Source organism: Syzygium oleosum, unplaced genomic scaffold, assembly GCF_021117445.2.
Source record: "Syzygium oleosum isolate NSW1041296 unplaced genomic scaffold, Sole_v2.1 Sole_v2.17, whole genome shotgun sequence".
NCBI lineage: Eukaryota > Viridiplantae > Streptophyta > Magnoliopsida > Myrtales > Myrtaceae > Syzygium > Syzygium oleosum.
In genome coordinates this window covers 6,629,920-6,651,221 of record NW_026607501.1, presented here as the reverse complement: position 1 = coordinate 6,651,221, position 21,302 = coordinate 6,629,920, and the positions used below count along the sequence as shown (strand labels likewise).

General features: G+C 42.4%; 4 protein-coding genes across 4 annotated transcripts; 2 read left to right on the top strand and 2 right to left on the bottom strand.

Moving 5' to 3' along the window:
- Positions 1-1,652: 1,652 nt before the first annotated feature.
- On the top strand, positions 1,653-6,074 carry LOC115678785 (F-box/kelch-repeat protein At1g74510-like). The gene is made up of 2 exons (XM_030602220.2): positions 1,653-3,818; positions 5,722-6,074. Exon 1 carries the CDS (start codon positions 2,419-2,421, stop codon positions 3,736-3,738), a length of 1,320 nt encoding a protein of 439 aa, XP_030458080.1. The 5' UTR covers positions 1,653-2,418; the 3' UTR covers positions 3,739-3,818; positions 5,722-6,074.
- A 5,838-nt stretch (positions 6,075-11,912) lies between these two features.
- LOC115678839 (pectinesterase 1) lies at positions 11,913-13,188 on the bottom strand. Its single transcript, XM_030602298.2, has one exon. The coding sequence runs from the start codon at positions 12,976-12,978 to the stop codon at positions 12,124-12,126; it is 855 nt and encodes a 284-aa protein (XP_030458158.1). The 5' UTR covers positions 12,979-13,188; the 3' UTR covers positions 11,913-12,123.
- A 146-nt stretch (positions 13,189-13,334) lies between these two features.
- On the bottom strand, positions 13,335-15,722 carry LOC115678840 (40S ribosomal protein S9-2). Its single transcript, XM_030602299.2, has 3 exons — positions 15,548-15,722; positions 14,366-14,747; positions 13,335-13,731 (listed from the first exon to the last, which is right to left on the bottom strand). The coding sequence occupies exons 1-3, from the start codon at positions 15,573-15,575 to the stop codon at positions 13,548-13,550; spliced, it is 594 nt and encodes a 197-aa protein (XP_030458159.1). The 5' UTR covers positions 15,576-15,722; the 3' UTR covers positions 13,335-13,547.
- Positions 15,723-16,633: 911 nt separating this feature from the next.
- Positions 16,634-21,046, top strand: LOC115678827 (microtubule-associated protein RP/EB family member 1A). Its single transcript, XM_030602283.2, has 8 exons — positions 16,634-17,384; positions 18,546-18,614; positions 18,720-18,806; positions 19,497-19,603; positions 19,724-19,866; positions 19,963-20,039; positions 20,559-20,672; positions 20,816-21,046. Exons 1-8 carry the CDS (start codon positions 17,277-17,279, stop codon positions 20,921-20,923), a joined length of 813 nt encoding a protein of 270 aa, XP_030458143.1. The 5' UTR covers positions 16,634-17,276; the 3' UTR covers positions 20,924-21,046.
- Positions 21,047-21,302: the final 256 nt, after the last annotated feature.

Genomic DNA, 21,302 nt, shown 5'->3' with positions numbered 1-21,302 from the left:
GAGACCGATCTGGTTCCCGGTTTTAGGCGTGGAACCACCCACTCACCCACCTGCCTACCCGGACTAAACCGGTAATATATATAATTTTTAAGAAGAATTTCCAATAAAAAAAGAAGAAAACATTTTAAGAAAAATGAAAATCCTAAAATCCATAATTTAAAGCTCAACACCCATTAACTAATTACTCGTCTCGTCTCACTATTTCTTATCATGGTCTCGATTCTTAAGCTCATTGTCTATTGACTCACAGTCTCGACTCTCAACTTTCATCAATTCATGGTTGCGTCTCCGGCCATTCAGTACCTCCCTCTCTCGCTCTCAATCACCTCCATTTGAGTGAAACTTGGTGGGACCGGTTCCAAAGACCCACTTTGGAACTGAACCGGACCGCCAATCCGATTCTCAAGTGGATCCATGGAATCAACGGGCGGTTCTCAGTTTCAATTTTTCGAAATAGGTTCTTAGTAGGCGGTTCCCGGTTCCATGGTGGGAATCCCCTATCCGGATCATGCTTACCCCTAGCTCGATGTCCAAGACAATACCCTTTTTAAAATCTGCTGTCACCAATGTCAAAATACCAAATGCTGATTTTCAATAGATATTGAGGATTAAGTCTCAGATCCAGTAGACTGTATCCAGATTGGGGTCGACCGTCTAAGAGGGAGAAATTTTATGTCGTTATCGAATGGATATTTTGGCTCAGAAACTTGTCCAAGGAATATAAATATAAAAATCTATTTCTGTCCAGAAATTGATTTATGAAAGAGAATGATTATCATTCGCACTCCTGATGACATGAAAATTAGTTATGGGTAAACGCAATCTTGATGTATCAATCTGGGATTTTTTTAGTAACACGAATACCAGCTCACAGGGTAAATACGAGTAAACTTTTTTCCGTCATATTCGCCCATAGGAAAATTTACGCAGCTAGTGCCCCACGGCGAGCTCGGCGGGTGGGGGAAAAAGAGGCGGGCCACGTGGCGAGTGGGCCCCGTCACGTCGCTCGCTTTCTGTTAAGGAACGGGACGGGGGTTGTCGAGACCCACGCGCGGCTCGGGGCGCACGCGACGCCACGCCCACGCGCGGGCCGCGAGTATAAAATGGGCATCGCTGCCTTGCGGGGGGGGACCACCGCCCACCCAAAGAGAAAAAATATTATTACGCGAGATAGCGAGGAGAGAGAGAATCTACAGAGATAGAGATAGAGAGAGAAAGCGCGCTTTCTAGAGTGAGAAGAAGCGACTGTGGGCTTTCTTGCTGCTGGCTGCTGCTGCTGCTGTGGCTCCGCCTGTGATTCTTCGCACAGAAAGCTAGAGAGACAGAGAGAGAGAGAGAGAAAGGACGGATTTTGACAGCACCATCGACGACCCAAATTCCGGGACACGACCAAAAAAACAAAACGAACGGAGCAGGGAAAAAGTTTAAGGAAAAAACCCAAAAGGGAAAAATTTAAGGAAAATCCCCCCCGCCCTTTTCCTACGTGTAAGCTCTCTCTCTCTCTCTCTCTCCCTCCTCTGCCTCCTCCTCCTCTGCTTCTGCCTGCCTCTGCCTCTGTCTTTCTGTCTCTGTCTCTGTCTCTCTCTACATGCATTGTGCACACGCACGCACGCACGCACGCACGCATTCCCCGAGAGATTTTTCGTCTCTCTCTCTGTCTCTCTCTCTCTATCTCCCCCTCGCCGGCCGTTGCGGGTGGCGTTCTTTTCCGCGGTTCCGATGGTTTCGGGAGTGCCCGCCAACGTTCCTTCTTCTCCTCTTCTCGTCGGCTCAGGTGGGTGAGGGAGGGAGGGAGGAATCTTGGGTTCGTGGCGTGCTTTTTGGTTTTCTCTTCGTTACGGCGTCGAACCCGTGGATTGCTTGGTGTGTCTCGTTTTGAGCGGCGTGAATGCGTTTCTCGGTCGAATTCTGTTTGTTTGTGAGGTTCCTGCATGTTCCTCTCGTTTCAGTTCTTTTTGTTCGACTCCCTCTTCTTTGGGCAGATAAAGATCCGATTTTTTCTCATTCCCACGTAATTGTGATCCGTTCCGAGAGTTAAAATGAACGAGACGTTAAATTTCGGGATACGGGAACTTTCGGGATTTTGATTCTGTTCTCGCGGTAGCATTTGCATGAATGTTTAGGAGAGACGATAAGCAAAGAAGAAAGTTTCGAAGATCCGTTCTTAATTTGTTATCGCGAGTGTTTATGGCTTTTTTCCTGCCTGGGATATCTCATATCTCTGCTTCTGAAAATTACGTGAGTGGGGTTTGCTCGATTCCCACCGGAGATCGCGTATTAGGCCGAGCAGATTGTTTTGTGCTTGGTTCCATTATGAATGCGGACTAGCTTTTCGTGACTGATTCGAAATGCGTTGTGTTTTTTGATGAGCAAGAAGGAAAGCCCTTTGGACTTGGAAAGTAGAAAAAGTCTGGCAACATGCTGGAAGATCTATCTTACCTTGTTGTGCGAGACTTGCCTAGCTCGTGCCAGGAAGAGAGCGGATGGATTTATAATACTTTTCATGTGCTTGAGCTTTCGAAACAATTGGATGATGCAGATGAATTCTCACTTACAAAGTTTTCCAGGCCACTGGACACACATTACAGGTGGGATACAATGCAGGGTGCTCACGATCTCTCTCTTTCTAAAGCTGTTCGAGTTGGTGACAAGCATCAAGCCGGCAAGAAAGAGGACTCGAGTTCCCTCATCCATCAGATTGGCCGCGACAACTCCATCAATTGCCTCCTCCGCTGCTTGAGGTCTGATTATGGCTCCCTCGCATCTGTGAACCGGAGCTTTCGTTCTCTGATCAAGAGTGGCGAGCTCTACCGGCTGAGAAGGCAAATGGGGATCGTCGAACACTGGGTGTACTTCTCCTGCGATCTCCTCGAGTGGGAGGCATTTGATCCCATTCGTAGCCGTTGGTTGCGCTTGCCCAGGATGAGTACAAACGAGTGTTTCGTTTTTTCCGATAAGGAGTCGCTGGCTGTCGGTACCGAACTCCTCGTCTTCGGAAAGGAGATAATGTCCCATATCATACACAAGTACAGCATCCTGACGAACACATGGACATCGGGCATGGAGATGAATGTGCCTAGGTGCTTGTTCGGGTCAGCCAGCCTCGGAGAAATTGCAATCTTAGCTGGTGGTTGTGATCCACGAGGCAATGTCCTGAGCTCCGCCGAGCTATATAACTCGGACACCGGAAGGTGGGAGATGCTGCCAGACATGAATAAAGCCAGAAAGATGTGCTCTGGGGTATTCATGGATGGGAAGTTTTACGTGATCGGCGGGACTGGAACGGGGAACATAAGGTCTCTCACCTGCGGAGAAGTGTACGATATGGAGACCAGGACATGGAGGGAGATACCTAATATGTTCCCAGCCCGGAATGGCGGGACTGGGGTGACTGAGGCTCCTTCTGCGGCTGAGGCTCCTCCCCTGGTTGCAGTGGTGAACAACGAGCTCTACGCAGCTGATCATGCAGCGAAGGAGGTCAGGAAATATGACAAGGTGAGGAACTCATGGTCTACGGTGGGAAGCTTGCCGGAGCGTGCCATGTCAATGAATGGTTGGGGCATTGCTTTTCGGGGATGTGGTGAGAGGATAGTTGTTATCGGCGGACCCAGGGCTTTAGGGGGTGGAATTATTGAACTCAACTCCTGGGTTCCCAGTGAAGGGCCACCACAGTGGAAGCTGCTTGCCAGAAAACCATCAGGTACTTTTGTGTACAACTGTGCTGTGATGGGATGCTGAGGCTCTGGTGCAGCTTCTTGTGGCGCCGCTTGAGCTCGATGGAAGGGACGGCTTTTATAGAGAAGGGTGTCAGCTGGATGGTAATCTCTGCTCTTAAGTAATCTAGATTGCAAATAAATTAATAGGAGGGTCTGGAGAGTTCTTTTTCTTCCGCTACATATTTAGTTTTGTCGCATTGCGTCTTTCTTGTCGTATTTACCTTCTAAAGTTTTCCTAAGGGAGTGCCATGTAGAGAGGTACAGGTGAATAACAGAAGCACCAAATTGTGTAAAAATGTCTGCTCTTCACAGAAAATTGAGGCATCACCGCGAACTGTTCAAATCTTTGCCAATCTCGTGTGTTGAATGTTCTTGACTTTACAATCAGATGAATTGGTTGAACGAATTCATAATCGAATATCCCAAAAGATGTTATGAACCAAATTCAAAGCGCAAGATGCATGATATTAAATGAATGGGTGAACCAAGAGGAAGTTGTATATCCTCTGAAAGATGGGTCTGGGAAAGGCGCAGCCTAACATGAAATGATGAACTAATCTTTTTCAATATAAAGATGCATCTTTTCTGAGCTGCCTAATGAGCAGAAACGTGTGGCATGTCAATTGTCTGTGTGAGTTAGAAGGCAAACCTTCAATCCCTTGTACATTATATCATGTTATGCACAAAAAGAAATTGAAATCCTTGCGTTCTTGTTATTGATGACCTTGAAGTGCTAGCCATGAAATTGTAGATCCCGGATGGACCAATGGAGGCAGCACTTTATGCACTTAAATGTCAAACCTATGGAGGCAACACATTATCTGTGGCAAGTCACCACAAAAAATATGAAAAAGCAAAACAATGTACTGTCGAAGTTGAGTTCTGGGCTAGCATAAAAGCGACGATTGAATTTCTGATGGGTTGCTATTAGATCATCTTTGAAAGACTGGCTGATAGAAATTATGGTTCTCAGGGTAAGAATCAAAGAGCCTAAAGATTTGATTAGACTAATGCAGTAAATTTTCAAGAATTTCTAATTCAAATCTACATGCTTTTGCATATAAATGGTATTTTGGAATCCTAATGCCTAGTAAATTTATCTCTTGGAAATTGCCATGAATGTTATTGATTTATATATCCTTATAAGTATCTTTATCGCAATAGGTGCGACAGTCCTTCCACAATTACAGTTGTAATCATGCCTATCTGCTTTGTGTGTAATTACTTTTTCAATCGAAACATGTTTTAGTTTTGGCTACTTCTGCTTCGATCAGTGTTTAGACAGTCTCAGAGATTTGGCCAATTATGTTTCTTTAATCACTACATCTTTATTAGATCCATGGCCAGCCATTTGACAATAAGCTCAGTCTGTGTTCATGATCATGCAGTTAAGCCCTTAGGAAAAGAAATGAAATGCAGTTAAGACCACAGTTGGTTATTTGACTATGCAACCAGTGTCTTGGAAGTCTCAGAGCTTGGTGCAACCATGTGCCCTCTTTTTTAAATCCTCGGTGGTCCAGTTGACAATTCACTCAATCTATTGTATGGTGCAAAATCGTGTTTGTTTGATTATTTATGGCAGGTTGCCGCTGTGGATCTGTATTTTCAGTTTAGATACCAGCTTCCCTCTTCTAAGGTTTGAACATACTATCACTAGGTGACATTATAACATCACGGAGAAAGCTAAATTAGTATTATATGTTTGTCGAGACTGGCTGATCTTTGATATTTGTTGAGGAAGATCAATTAGGATGGTTGTTTGAGAAAACAATTTGTTTTCCTTTCATTTCTTCGTTTTAGTACATCAATGAGCACAGCCTATTCTAAGATCATTGTTATTGTGACACTCCTATTTCATAATTCAATTTCAGGAAACTCTGTTATGAATTAATGATAATTTATTTAAAGCGATCAGAGTTAATTAACTTGCCACCAGTTAATATTAGGAAAAATAGGATACTGTACCTTTCTTCTAAGCACTTGTGCAATTTTTTTTTTATGACAGAAAAGCTGAGGTATTGATGAAGACAGCAAGGTGACAGTAGGATCACTTGGATGCAATGGCGAGTGAGCCTGTTTTCGAAGAGTTCGTGATGGAAGATACATCTATCTAACATTTTGGGTATAAGGGATTGAGAACTAACTCTGTTTAAGCTGCCTTTTTGTAATGTAGAATACAGGAGATAATTCAATTCATTCTTTAAGTGACTGATTTTTCGTGTGCTGATAATCAGCCATACCTTGCAATGTAATTTTTAGAGCACTGTGCACTATGGCTGTAATGCTGGATGCACCCAAGAACATAATAGGCCAATTGTAAATTCTCCTTTAGTGTTCTAAAGCATTGTTTAACAGAAACTCCAAGGTGCAGTTAGTTTTTTTATCTCAATATTGATTAAGGTTGTAAGTTAGTCTGGTCGAATGGTTTCTAGTCAATGATGTCTCATTTCCATGCATGGAAGACACCAGGAAGACATTTAGGCTCATGACATAGCTGTACTTTGCCTCTCTGTGTACAATCGGATCTCTTTCGATGCAGATGCTTTAAATGGGTAACCTGCTTAAATGCGAGCGAATTACGGGCAAGAAGACACCAGCTATATCTTTATGAAATGGTGTCTGGTTAATGATGTCTCATTTCCATGCATGGAAGACACCAGGAAGACATTCAGGCTCATGTTAGAGCTGTACTTTGGCTCTCTCTGTGTACAATCGGATCTCTTTCGATGCAGAGCTTTAAATCGGTACCCGCTTAAACGTGAGGGAAATACGGGCGAGAAAGACACTGGCTATATCTTTATGAAAGAGTTTCTAGTCAATGATGTGTCACTTCCATGCATGGAAGACACCAGGAAGACATTCAGGCTCAAGGTATAGCTGTACTTTGGCTCTTTCTGTGTACAGTTGGATCTCTTTCGATGCAGAGCTTTACATGGGTAACCCGCTTAAATGCGAGGGATATACGGGGGCGAAAGACACCGGCTATATCTTTATGAAACGGTTTCTAGTCAATGATGTCTGATTTCCACGCATGGAAGACACCAGGAAGACATCCAGGCTCATGGTATAGCTGTACTTTGGCTCTCTCTTTGTACAATCAGATCTCTTTTGATGCAGAGATTTAAATGGGTAACCCACTTAAACGCGAGGGAAATGCGGGTGAGAAAGACACTGGCTATATCTTTATGAAACAGTTTCTAGTCAATGATGTCTCATTTTCATGCATGGAAGACACCAGGAAGACATTCGGGCTCATGCTATAGCTGTACTTTCGCTCTCTCTGTGTACAATCGGATCTCTTTCAATGCAGAGCTTTCAAGGGGTAACCTGCTTAAACGCGAGGAAAAAATGGGCAAGAAAGACACCGGCCATATCTTTATGAAACGGTTTCTAGTCAATGACGTCTGATATTCATGCATGGAAGACACCAGGAAGACATTCAGGTTCATTGTATAGCTGTACTTTGGCTCTCTCTGTGTACAATCGGATCTCTTTCTATGCAGATGCTTTAAATGGGTAACCCGCAAATACGCAAGGGAAGTAGGGGCGAGAAACATGGGAAAAGGCGTATTGATAGCTATCTGTTGGTAAAGCTTGTTTTCTTCTTAATTATGCTTTCTCAAACATAATGGTTGCAGATAAGTCTTTGTTTGGAGGTTTCTTTGTGGAATTGAAACGGTTACATGGTGATTAATCTCTCTTTCCTTGCATGAATTGACACCAGTAGATCATTCACTCACATAGCTGTACTTTTGGCTCACTTTCTGGTTCACACCTGGTGCCTCTTTTTCATGCAAATGCTTACAAATTGGTAACAACCCCTCAAAATGCGAGGGGAGTTACAGTTTGAGAACAGAGCAAACTGGGCTATTGATAGCTATCTGTTGGAGAAAGCTTGTTCTTTACTGAGTTATTGCTTTCTTGCTAGGCATGCTCTCGAGCGAATTTTACGCGAAGTTTGTTTTTGAAAACCCCTCAGAATGAAACGGTTCGAAGAGTGTTGTCGTTTTGCTTTGCATGAATTGACACTAGTAAAACATTCAGGCACACATAGCTGTAGCGTGTCAATCTCTGTGTTGTGCTCTTTTGGACCTCTTTTAATGCGGAAGTTCAAGAACTGGTAACTACTTAAACGCAGGGAACTTATAGTGAGGACCAAAAGTTGAAGAGAGAGAGAGAGAGAGCCATCGTTACAGTTCTCACGTAGTCAGCGCATTATGCATTAACCCACCATATCTGTTACTTTTTGCTTTTCCCGGGGATTAACATGTCTTTCCAGCCTAATGATTAATTAAGGATGAAAAAAATGCCTTCTGTGAAATATTAGGGATTTTATTGAAGGGCTTATTGGTTTTTATTAGCACTACAGCAATAAAGTTGTTAATTTAGTCTAAATCAAAGCTAATACCCAAGTTACGCATAGCGGCTAATTCAATTTTGGTCTCTCGATCGTTACATTCGGTTCGAGCTCGTGCCCGTGTCTTGTGATTGAGTCATGTCCAGGGTTACCGTCCCCCATGACCATGTTTAGCATCATTTCCTTAGAAAAGAATACTCTCTTTGGAGGGCATAATTGATATTCTTACATGACACAAACCAGGAATCTAAGTTCCCTCTTTTAAAACATATAAATGGCAGACATTAACTGCAGAGTTTATCTGACTCCTTTTGTTTTATGTTTGGCTGCTAATCTCAGAGGGTATTAAACATATTGACCGAGTGAATGCACTTTATGTTTGCTTCAACATCAACATGTGTTATCACTCCATTACTTCAGAGTTCATATAACTCACCAACCGGGACTCAATGAACGCACTGGTTTCTGCTGCAGCATCTATCTACGTTGTCTTATTAACCCAAGTTTCTTAGTTGTTACCTAGAATGAAACGGGAAATTGTGGAAAATGCCACCTCTTTTTGGCTTGTACTGCACATTGGTCCCCCTCCACAATAAAAAGAAAATAGCTAATGATTTAGATTTTTCTTGTTCTCTCTGCACAACATAATCCAAGAAAAAAAAAAAACATGGGATGTGGAAACAATTTCCACATCCAAGAAAAGTACAGTTTTGGAATGTGGAAACATGGGAAAAAGAGTGATGAGCTGGGCCAACTTCTTTTGTTGCTGCTGCAAGTACTGTCACATGAGTGGGGAAACATGCAATGCAATTCGGACAATTTCTGTCACATGGGTTCTTCTCCTGTACCATGCTGTGATTCAGGACCAAAAAGTCAAAATTGATACCATGAGTAGTGGCTGAGAAAGATCAAATGGATTTATTTCCTTCTGAGTCATTGAAATTTTACACATTATTCAGTGAAAATATGGAGCCTTTGTTCTGAGTCAGGCTACACCACTGCTTTGATTAACTCGGCCCAGTTGGGCCAGACCTTTTGCTATTGCCCATCGGGCTCAGCTCGTTGCATTTTGATGTTAAAAGGTGGGCCCCACCATGAAGGGCTTGACCCGACTCGGCTCGACTAGGTCCATCTATCTTGATTTTTTTTGTATATTTATTTTACTGAATTTCTTTTTTTTTGTTTTATGTAACGGGCAGGCTTGGACACACGACCTTTGAAGCCCAATCTTGGGGCTAGGCCCAAACCCGACAAGAGTCCATACAACGCCTCTTGAGATGGTTATCATCTACTCTTCGTTGCCATAGGCATCATGTCAATTAGAATTTTTCCAAGTGACTTTGCGAAGACCGGAGGTTTTCAAGGCACAATAGGCCGAGGAGATAGCCAAGATGACCAAGCAAGCCGTGAAACTTCCAAAGGTCTAAGAGTTTCAATGGCAAAAACTGTCCAAAAAGTCTTAAATTTGTTGTACATTTTCCAATTCAATCCTAAACTTTTTAATTATGCTAATTGAGTCATAAACCTTTTTACGTTTTGCAAATTGAGTCCATCCGGCCAATTTTGGTCGGAAATCATTGACGTGGATGTTCGCTGTCCTACATGGTATGGTCAGTATTGGCTTGGACAATTTTTAATAATATTTGGATGTTTTTCGAATTTTTTAATTTTCTTTTCTTATATTTACTTTTTCTTTTTTTTCCTTTTCTCTTCTTTTCTTTTTTCCTCTGCTAGCCTCATGCGAGGGAAAGCGATATGCTTATGTGTTGTTTGATCCCTGTGCAACGCATTCCTTTATTTCTACTGAATTTGCAAAGAAACTTGATCCGCTGCCTGAGCCTCTTGAATTTGAATTGCGTGTTGATACTCCTACCTTTCTTGATTGCTGATTGTGTGTTCAAGAGATGTGTGCTCCAAATTGATAATGTTGAAAAGCCTGGATATTTAATGAAGTTAAATGTACAGGATTTTCATTAAATATCTAGGATTTCGATGTTAGTCTGGGAATGGATCGATTATCAACGTATTATACTACTATTGATTGCTATTCCAATAAAGATTTCTTCCGACTTCCAAATCAACTCGAATTTTCTTTTTTGGAAAGTTGTAAATGCTCTTTTCCAAGATTGATTTTATCTTAAGCGAAAAAACTTTTGAGTAAGGCTGTTGTGGGTATTTAGCTCGTGTAAAAGACACAATTAAGGATGTTGTAAAGCTTAAAAATGATCCGATTGTCAAAGAATTTTTAGATGTGTTTGCCAATGCTTAACTTGATTTGCCTCCTGATAGGGAGATTGAGATGTTGAGTACAACACCAATTTTTAAGGCACCATATCGAATGACACCTTTTGAATTGAAATAAGTGAAAACACAGACGCAAGAGCTTTTGGATAAGGATTTCATTAGACCCAGTGTTTTGCCTTGGGGAGTTCCTCAGATTGATGATCTATTTGATCAACTTCAGGGAGCCAAGGTATTTTTTAAAATCGACCTTCTTTCTGGGTATCATCAATTGAAGATAAAAGCATACGATGTGCCTAAAGCTGCTTTTAGAACAAGGTACAGTCATTTTGCAATCCGAAAAACCCAGAGGCGATAAATCTCGGGTACATTATGTTAATTTGCACGTTTTTAGAGTTTAGTCTCAGTATCTCTAGCTTTCCTCTTTGTAGGTTGGTGGCTGGCTTTCATTGAAATTAACCCATTTCTTTGGCCTCACCCCAGATCGTCGCGTGCAACAGCAATGAAACAAAGGCCAAGAACACGGACTGTGTATTTGCCAAGGGATCTCAAGGACGGCAAAGTGCTTCTACTGCTCACATGCTGCGAGCACGCGTACCACAAGGCTTGTGTTGGCCCATGTTTTTTGGAGAAATGACGATGCCCGATATGTAGCACAAGGTCCAGGTGGACAAACCAGCGGTCGCCCAGGTCTCCAAACCAGCACCGCAGGTAGATGAACCAGTGCCACAGGTTCTGCAGGTTCTTCTCACAGTTTCACTGAGGGCTGGGGCATATTGTGGATGAATTTCATGACCAAATATAGCCAGCAATTTCAGTCACCGTCTAGTGTTGGTTACTTTGAATCCTTACATATCATCTTGGAGATAATTCAGTCTGCTTGTTGGTTTGGCTTTAAAACCAAATTCGTGTGACACCAATAAAAATCTAAACGAGAGAGAGAGAGAGAGAGCCAATCATGCCTGGCCAAAGATCAAGTTCATAAAAAGGTATGTTAAAGATACAATCACTTGACAAGGCAGAGAATCAATAACAGAGTAAACTGCATCCTCTGTCCCTAGGCAGGCCTCATCCGGTTGCTTGAAGAAGGCACAAACAATAAAGGATGCCGCTGTGGGAGTGAGCGACAACAAAAGAAATCGATCCGTGCCATCATAGTCCATCTGGTTCGGACAGCCATGTCGTGCCGAGTGGCAGCACTATGAAAGTATGTTTTGCATCTAGGGGAAAACTCAAGGTAACCATCGTTTCACAACGCTCTTCACCTACTACAAATAACTTTCAACACGGTTACGTGGTCGCCTTTGGAGGCTACACAGAGAAAGAATGGACCAAAAAGCATTCTCAAGGATTTCATTTCAGTCGCTCCTTTGCTACAAATCATGCAATTAGGACAGTGACAAACCAGCAGCAAAACAAGAAAACAAAAAGCTGCTTCCAAGCAAGAGTCAGTTTGTCAGTTTTCAGGCACTCCAATGCTATACTGCTCTTTCACAGGCCTTCTACAGAGCATCTAGCACGGTCTTATGTGAATCGAATCAAGTTTTGCATACTACGAAAGTTACGGATTGAGCACCATAGACTTCACAAAGGCAAACTTACAAATAAATAAATCATTGCCATTGAGAAGTGATCGTGCTCATACAGATGGAAATCTCCCACAATTCACAACGCGCATAACAATTGCAGATCAAATCAACACACACTGAGTTTCTAATACTGGCACCAGCACACCAGTCTCCACAACATCAATCTGTGATTACTGTATCAATGTATCCTCTCGAACTCGATTTTGCGACCAACGAAAGATTAATGCATACCCATCTCGAACTTGTCTAGGATGGCACTCATCTGAGCACAAATCGCCAAGCTGTTGCTCATGAACTCCCTCGACCTGCTCAACCGATCCCTGACCTCATCAAGAACCGTTGACCCCATCTCCTCCAACCCGTCCAAGCACGTTTCTTGATCCGTCATGGCCGCGCTCACCCACGTCTGTATGTTGCTGATCTTCAACTCCGTCAGCGCCTTCTCCCCTGGCCCCGCGTCCATGGCCGCCACCGAGTCGCCGAGCCGGCTCGCCGCGTCGTCTAGCTGGCCGCCGCAGTCCCCTTGAGCGCCCTTCGAGCGCGCGTCGTTCGAGCTCTTGGCCAGGTTCCGCACGAACAGAGAAGCATCCGACACCTCGTTGACGCACACCCGCAGGGAGAGCTCGAAGATGGCTTCTGGGTCGGGCTTGACGGAGCTGTTGAGGGAGGATATGCTCGTGAAGCACGAGTCTTGATGCTCTGTCACGCTGCAGACTGCTCGGATCGACTGGGCCGAGCTGGATCTGAGCGACCGCGACTCCGATTCCTCGGTGCTCGACTCACGGATCAGAGCTCCGACGAGGAGGCCGAGGCCTATGGTCAGCAGAACGATCGACGAGACGGCGACGGCGAGTATCAGAGGTCTCTTGCTGGCTCTGTGACGTGGGGATTGAGCTTCGGGGCTGCTCAGCTTGCCATAGCCCTTCAAGACGTTGATGGATTCCATGCTCGAGTTGCTAGCTTCTTTCCTATGTGCTTGTACGGACGTCGAAGGAGAAGATGGAGATGGATCTTGAAGAAGGCCTTTGAACAAGCGTTTTGACATCTTTCGAGCTGACTCGGAACTCCGAAACATCAGACGAAAACCCACGATCCTAAATAGTTTGTCGTTGTCCAAATGACCGAGTCAAGGGCCTGCCCACCTACGACCCAACCACAAATCAACGGCAAGAGCTTGCCCTTCCAACGTTCTAAATTGAATCAGAACTCCAAATTCTTCCTGTAATTCACATTTAGACCGACCCGGCATTCAAAATTTCCAAATCATTCAATGTAATTTGTTCAAGGTCAGCGTGTGGTTATAGAAATTCCAATCCTATTATACACCTTACGATCAAGATCGAACCTTCAGCCGCATTTAAAAACTTTTAGGAACACCCTGAATTATCAATTCAACTATGGCAATTGGCAAAACTTCAAGTCATGATCAGCGGCTGAGAATAGTCACCTTGAAACCAAATCATACAAATAACCTGACCATGTTCAAAAGGTTGAAATAAGTCATTATGCAAGCGAGTCCCTACCCAAGTAGAACGGCGAGAAGTTCCAAAGTTAAATTATACTGCAACATCAACGCTGAAAAAGAATAAAAATTGGCCCATGAAATGGCAGCTAGCTTTGGATAACAAGAACCGGTCCAACCATCTAATCCTCGTCCTCTTCATCTCCATCGCCACCAGCAGCCTTCTTAGCAGCAGCCTTTGTGTTCCTTCGCTTCACCCTTCCCGGTCGCCCTCCTCCGAATGGACTCGTAAGCGAGAAGTCGATGTGCTTTTGTGAATCGACCCTCACCATGAAAGATGGGATGTTCACGACTTGCCTCCCAACCCTGCCAAGTTAGAAGCAAGATCAAATCAGTACATCAACCACGATCTAAAGACAGCAATGTTATTCTGTAGCATGAGGGGAACACGCAAGCAGCTAGCTTTTGATTCAGATTTTTGCAGGATCCTGAGACATGCAAGGAAGCGGTTGCTTTGATTGATCAGCACATGTGGTACTCAATGTTCAAACTGCTACTCTCAGTCTCACCATCCTCCTGACTATAGAAACTTAATGAAATTCCACACATCATGTTGCATAATATTACCAAGAATTTTGAATGACAAAGGAATGAAACAGAAGCATCATAACCCAGACTCACAGCCTTTAAACCTCTAAGAAGACTAATCCATTTTCCAATATCCATTAAAGAAAGTTCTCCACTGCCCATTGCCTAATCTAATCTTTCCAAGAAGATATTTATATGGCCCATCTAAAATTCAACTCAGATCAACTAGATGCTCCAACTGTTACTTAACAACCCATCAGTGAAAACGACCGTATCATATGAGACCTCTAAGAAATAAACATCCTGAGAAGATATTCCATACTATACATAGCATCAATATACGAAACAGGCCCTGCACATGCATCTGCATCTGTGATACACCGAGGGTCCATTTTAACTTTAAATATCTAACCTGATATGTCTCTGCCTGATGAGCACTCTGGCATGGTGGATTGATTTGGCCATTCCAGACTTGAAGACGAGTGTCTGCAGGCGACGCTCCAGGAAGTTCTCCACAGTCAAGGCCAAGACATAATCAAGCTTGTTCTGACTTTCGTCCAGTAAACCATAGCGATTCATCCTCCGGAGAAGAGCCTCACCCTCAAAGATTCGACGAGGGTTCTTCTCATCAAGGGTCAAAAGCATCCTTGCATTGTTGCGGATGCGGCTCAGAGCATACTGAACTCTCCAGAGTTCTCTCTTGCATCTAAGGCCATATTCTCCCACCAGCTTCAGCTCAGCATCCAATCGCTCCTTCTCATAAGGGCGACGAGGCTTCTTAAATGTCTTCCCATCTGAAGTTAAAACAAATGAAGATGTAAAGAGGTTCCTAGAAATCACTCACTCATTCTCAACCACAGAGATGCTGCATATCTAGGTGACTGATGACGTATCTATGAAGGAGATATGTAAAGTGCCAATTTCCATCATTTCCATCCTAGTCTACAGAAAAAAAGTTCTTTACAATGGAGTACAACCTATGTGCTCCTTCAGCTAAGTAGTATAGTTAGCACATGCTTGATCCAACCCATCATCTGAAGCTGCTAATACTGAACTCGGGACTCAATTTGGTGCTGCAAATGTGAGCTAATTCAATTATTTCCTTTTTAGCAGAATCTTGCAGTTGCTCTAATGAGCAGATATCGCTAAACGTAAACACCAACTGGATCCAACTGCGAAAAGATCGGAGACCCAACAAACAGAGCATCTACAATAGTTCACAATAGTTTTCAATTCAACCTCATGAAAAACAACGCTTAGTCACCAGACACCCTTCTCCGCTTGCTACATTTTTCATCTAAAACGGTGAATGAAAATGCGAAATGAAAACACTTTAAACCACCCACCACCCCCAAAAGAACAGAAACCAAAACAAAAGATCTCCTTGTTTGATCTACTCCAAACCAAACAGATCGAGTGACACACACAACCCATCATAGACCCGAAACACTAACACCTTCAGACTTGCACCAGATCACATCTCCAACGTCCCAAGAACAAAAGGGTATGAATCCAAGAGCATGCGGACACCAATCAGAGGGACACAAGCTCATGACCAAAAACACACACACAGAAAGAGAGAGAGAGACGTTACAGTTGCGATAGAAGGAGACGTGCACCATGGCTCTTCTCCAGCGAAGCTAAGCTCTGCGGCTGCCCCGACCGGATGGCGGCGGCGGAAAATCAAGCCTTCGCCCGAGAAAGATGCAATTTTTAGCCGCTTGGGGGTTCTAAGCTCGCCTTATAAGGGGTAGGAGAGCCCTCAAAAACCCTAATGCTGCATCTCCGCGAAGAAGAACAGCATGCGAAAGGTCCGAAGTTCATCGATGGTCGCTCCGAAGGGCCCAATCGATAGGCCCATATGAAACCCTCTTTTGGGCCTCAGGCCCATATTTAATTTCATTCGTTCTTTGAGTCAAGTCCAGCTTTTTATCGTGCTAATTCCTAAAAAAAAAAAGCACTAACTTCACGATGAATGACAATTCTAGCACGAACTTTTTTTGTCTCAATAAAAAGCATCAAATTTTACTCGAGTTACAAATCTAGCCCCTGTGATGTAAAATTTTGAAATTGTACGGGCCAGATTTGGAATTTAAGTGAAAGTTGTCAATTTTTTATGAGACAAAAAAAAGTTCGGGCGAGAATTATCACTCAATATAAAGTTGATGCCTTTTTTTTAATTAGTCCGCTTTTTATTAGCACCGCTAAACATGATAAATATCATGAAGTGCAAGGATATGTTACTCTCCTTTTTAAACATTGGGATATTTCATTGCTTTAGATAGGCCAATTTCGTTGCAGATTGGATCATTAGAGCCCGCAGGAGAAACTATGTACCTCCAAACTGGGTTCTATCCCCTCCTCGACTCTTTGGGATCTGTTATGTACTGAAGCCCCTCTCTCGGGTCCTATAACTTTTGACTAATTTGATGAAGTATTTCACTTTCCGGCCCTCCAAAAGAAAAAAAAACATGATAAATAAACAAAAAATTCGAAAACTAATTAAATGAATTTCATACATAAAGTTCGCGAGAACTATAGATTGATACAACGAGGTACAACGAGGTAACCCGACCCAATCCCCTTACCAAATTTCATCAATCCGATCTGATTTGGTTTGATTTGATTCGCAGCCATTGCATGTGGGCTTAAGAAGTTACGATCACACGTTGGATCAATCCATCCATCTTGGAAGTTAGGCACAGAGCGTATTCACAAGCGTCCAATCAAACCAACAAACAGTGTCGATCTTCCCGAAAATGACACGGCCGATAGCGCCTGCCGCCTGTTAAATTTCTTCAATCTCCGTTTCCTATATCAGGCCTGAGCTGATGATGATCCCCATTAGGAATCAAGAATCCAAGAATGATTCGAACCCGTGTTCGGTTTCTCTCTCCTTCTTGAAAGGAGAAGCTTCCCACGCTCGTTTTTGCATTGAGTCTCTCCAAACCCATTTCAATTCCCCATCCAGTTCCAGAATCTTCCGTACGTTAGAGGGAAAACCCAAGAATCCCTTTTGCTCAGGAACGGTGTCTTGTTCAGTTGTGTCCTCTCTCTCTCCTTTTCGGTTTCGCATTTCTTCGTCTCGCCCGTTCGTCTCGCTCTTCATTTTCTTCGTTTTAGTTGTTGTTATCGACACCCAGAATCAAGAACTCGAGGACCCATCATTGAGTTTTCGTCCGTTGCGTGCTCTACGAGTTTATACGGGTCTCTGAGATCGTTGCGGGTCGAAAATCTTTGAAATCTTGTCGTAGCAACTACTGGTTCGGGAATAGGCAGAGGAGGAGTCTTCTTTTGGGTTGCTTCTGTGAAGGTCGTATAGGATGGCGAGTACTATTGGGATGATGGACAGTGCTTACTTTGTGGGAAGGAACGAGATTCTGACTTGGATCAACAGTAGGCTACAGCTCAATCTTTCTCGCATTGAAGAGGTATAACTTTGATTTCTCTCCATCTAGATGTTGATACAGCATGTGGATTGTTTGCATTTGAGTCATTTTGGTTCCGGTGGAGTATATTTTTGTCCGCCCATTTTCACAAATTGATGGTGAGAGTTCATCCTTCAATAAACTATGGGTATATGTGTCAGTATCGAAACCCTCTGTTTTGTAGCTGAAAAGAATGAATTAGATAAGGCTTAATAAGGCTTCTGTTGAAGTGTTAGATCAAACCCTCTTTTAAAATTTTTCTCTCTGCTAGCAAGGTGTAAGATGAAACATAGTCAATAGTTCATAAATTTTTTGTCTTAAGCCTGGTTAGTTTTTGTCTACGTTCGGAAAAAGTTAAGAGTATGTTACCAGCACGAGTCTATATTTATGCACTGTATGCATCAAATTATGGCTACAATCATCTAATCGAGCGATCAAGAGCAATCTGGGAAACGGTTCAAAGAAAATTCTAGACAATTCAGCGATTGCTAGCTGAGATCACCATATGTCTGTATGACAAGTTTACATAGTTGTGGTGTCTCTGCTAAATTCAAAGATTTTCTGTAGTAATGGCTTTTTTTGGCCGTTGAAATTGGATACTGCAATGGTTCATTGATAATGAGACATAGGAATGTTTAGAACTGCAAATCCAGTTGAGATTTTTATTGAGAAGTGTCAATGTTGGTCGAGGTAGGAATATGGTTAGATAATTACGATGAAAGCATCTAATTATTCTGTTGTGCATCGATTTCTATGGGCAAGTCTTAGAGTCTTCGACATACTCTAAGTAAAAATAATTTTACTTATATGCTTACTTCTGAGTGCAATTTCAGGGAAGTCATGTCAATCCAATCTGATGCAAAGAGTGTGTTAATAATTAATCGAGTGCATCAAACTATACCATATTGTACTTTCTGTGGTGATTCTTAGAATAAAACCAAAATAATTCATTCTATTGATGACCTGCTTAAAAATTGACTTCGGTTATATATTTTGTAAGAAATTCCAATTACTAGTTTGAATTTCCTTTGCAACAGAACATTAGTCATTGTGTCTTTGTCTGAAGCGTATCTGCAATTGTTCAGTTTGATGAATCGGTGCATTCTGTTGATTCCGTTCAAACTTAGCTGGTTGAAATGCTTTTGATGCAACATATCTTGACAGGCTGCATCTGGTGCAGTCCAATGCCAATTGATGGACATGACCTATCCAGGAGTAGTTCCCATGCACAAGGTGACAGCACAACGCAACCAAATATAAATTGCGTTTCCTCTTTAGGTTATATTCTGTTTCATAGAATAGCTCTCCCCATACTGACTTGATTATGCTGTTTCGCAGGTGAATTTTGATGCAAAGACAGAATATGATATGATTCAAAATTACAAGATTCTGCAGGAATCATTTAACAAGTTGAAGATTGACAAGGTAATACGTGATATTGCATTGGATCGCGGATTCTTTTAAAGTCAAAGTTTTGGTACGGTTTTACAATGCAGCAAGGACATAATTCTGATCCATTTGGGAAAGGTAACTCAGATGTTGGTTCATTTGTGTGCTTCTGATTGGTGACCACCTCTTGACCTGCTGTGTAAATGGTGGCTGCCTCAAACATTTGGCTCTAAAGAATTTTTTTGTCAACGATTTGCCTTACATATGATAAGTGTGTGTGTGTGTGTGCAGCTCGTGACAAAAAATTTTTCTAGCGTAGTTGAGTTATTTTGGCTCATTTCCTGTCAGACAACTTCAAAGCTAGAAGATCCAGGGTTAGCAAAAACTGCGAGTTGCTAAGAACCTTTAGTTCATAGACAACTGTATCAATTTGAAGTTCATTCTGTATAAGTCAGTTGCATTTCAATACGTGTAAATGGTGAACTAACTAGTCTTCCAATTGTCCCAGTGGCATTGTTACTGTTTGAGCACTTTGTTTGAAGCCCTAACTGGATTAATGTCTGTTTTGGTATGTGAAATAAGCTTTTCAACTTGTAGCCACATGCTTGCAGAAATTGATAAAAGGCACCATCCGTAATATAGCTAGCTCACTGTGCTTGAGCATCATACGTAAAAGAGGAGCCACCAATTCAGATCTGCTGTTCTAATCTATGGCGTTCTTGGCAGCATATTGAAGTCAACAGGCTTGTCAAAGGCCGACCCCTGGACAATTTGGAGTTTCTACAGTGGTTGAAGCGCTACTGTGATGCTGTCAATGGTGGCATTATGAACGAGTATGCAACTTCCTGTTTAACTATGGTTGCATGCATGATTCCTTCCAAATAACATTTTCTTTGTTTAAATTTTTGGGTGGTATTTCTTGATAAGAATCCCTTCTTGTCTCACTTCGGCAGAAACTACAATCCTGTGGAAAGACGCACTAAGGGTGGCAGGGAAAGAGTCTCCAAGAGTTTGCAGAAGAATTCAAAATCACTGCAAGCAAACAACGTTTGTAACATAAGCTCTACAGATACAGTTGGTGTAACTAAAGCTTCTGGTTAGCTTCGCAGAATTTCGGCTGCTGTTATAACTTTTTCTCTCTCTCCCCCTGACTTGACAATTATATAGTGATGAGTTGGTTATAATTTTGTAGGGCCTCGTCAAGGGAGGATGAATGAAACAGTAGGTGCTGCTCATTCTTTTGGGGAGTATCAGGCTTTGTTGAAGGAGGTAACCGAATTAGAATTGAGGAAGTTACTTTTCTTGTCTAAGATTTCATATTTTGTCTTTGAAATGTTTGCATCAAAGCATTTCTGCTTTCTCCTTGTACCAATGCTGGATGTATATAAAAGTGAGTTACTAATCAAGAGATTTGGTATGAGGTTACCACATTTAGTTGTTTCCTTACATCAAAAAGTTTGAGCGAACAATCATTATCACCACAATCACATTAGATGTAATCTAATTATGCTGATACATGCTGGTGCATTAAGTACAATCTTTGTGTGTGTGTGTGTGTGTGTGTGTGAGAGAGAGAGAGAGATGCATGCACACTTTTATACGTGCATGCTTCACATTGGTGGAGTCTGTTCAAGGGTTTTGTTGATGATTGACTTACATTCCATATTTTTCTTATGTTTCAAAGGATTTTCAGGGATATATCGTTGTTTCTTTCCGCTCGCGGATTGCCATTCTTCGTCAGTCCACTATTCAGATAATCATCTTGAATACATTTTTTGCATTTCACAGGTTACAGATCTCAAGCTATCTGTGGATTTTTTGGAAAAAGAACGGGATTTTTACTTTGCAAAACTGCGAGATATAGAGATACTTTGTCAGACTCCCGAACTAGAGGATATCCCTGTAAGAGATTCAAGAACTCGTTCATTTATTCTGATGAAATCTTCTTCTCCATTTCATCCTTTGTCGTTGTACTTTTATGGTTGACGACGCATCTCGTCGTTTTTTTCTCTAATGGAAGTCGTTCTATATGAATTTCGATACAGATTGCAATAGCTGTGAAGAAGATACTGTACGCTGCCGATGCAAAGGAATCAGCTCTCGAAGAAGCTCAGGAATACATGCGGAGATCCAATCAGGACGGAACTGAGTGATGTCTTTTCGTTATAGAACTGGGATATCCTCTAACCTTGTTGGAACATGCAGTTTAATCTCGACAATGTACTTTCAGACATTGCATGTGCTGTGAGAATAAACTGCAAATTGATGATTGAAAATGGCGAAGAAGGAGAGAAGAGAGCGGCGTTAGAGAGAGAGAATACAGTGTGTCACTAGGTTTGACACACTTCTTCTATTTAAAATAGATAATCGTTTACATTAGATGGGCCAAGCCCTAAACACCAATAAACAACCATAAAATAATAAATAAAATAAAAAAGAAAGAGAGAAGGGAGAAAGCCCACGTGACTTACACTCCCCCTCAAGCTGGAGCATAGATGTTCATCATGCCCAGCTTGTTACAAATGAACTCTA

Coding starts and splice junctions, on each gene's coding strand:
- LOC115678827 (XM_030602283.2), top strand. CDS start 17,277: ATGGCGAGTACTATTGGGATGATGGACAGTGCTTACTTTGTGGGAAGG. Junction 18,807..19,496: donor ACAAGTTGAAGATTGACAAG/GTAATACGTGAT, acceptor CGTTCTTGGCAG/CATATTGAAGTCAACAGGCT. Junction 20,040..20,558: donor ATCAGGCTTTGTTGAAGGAG/GTAACCGAATTA, acceptor TGCATTTCACAG/GTTACAGATCTCAAGCTATC.
- LOC115678839 (XM_030602298.2), bottom strand. CDS start 12,978: ATGTTTCGGAGTTCCGAGTCAGCTCGAAAGATGTCAAAACGCTTGTTC.
- LOC115678785 (XM_030602220.2), top strand. CDS start 2,419: ATGCTGGAAGATCTATCTTACCTTGTTGTGCGAGACTTGCCTAGCTCG.
- LOC115678840 (XM_030602299.2), bottom strand. CDS start 15,575: ATGGTGCACGTCTCCTTCTATCGCAACT. Junction 14,748..15,547: donor CGTCTCCTTCTATCGCAACT/GTAACGTCTCTC, acceptor TTTTAACTTCAG/ATGGGAAGACATTTAAGAAG. Junction 13,732..14,365: donor ATCAGGCAGAGACATATCAG/GTTAGATATTTA, acceptor CTAACTTGGCAG/GGTTGGGAGGCAAGTCGTGA.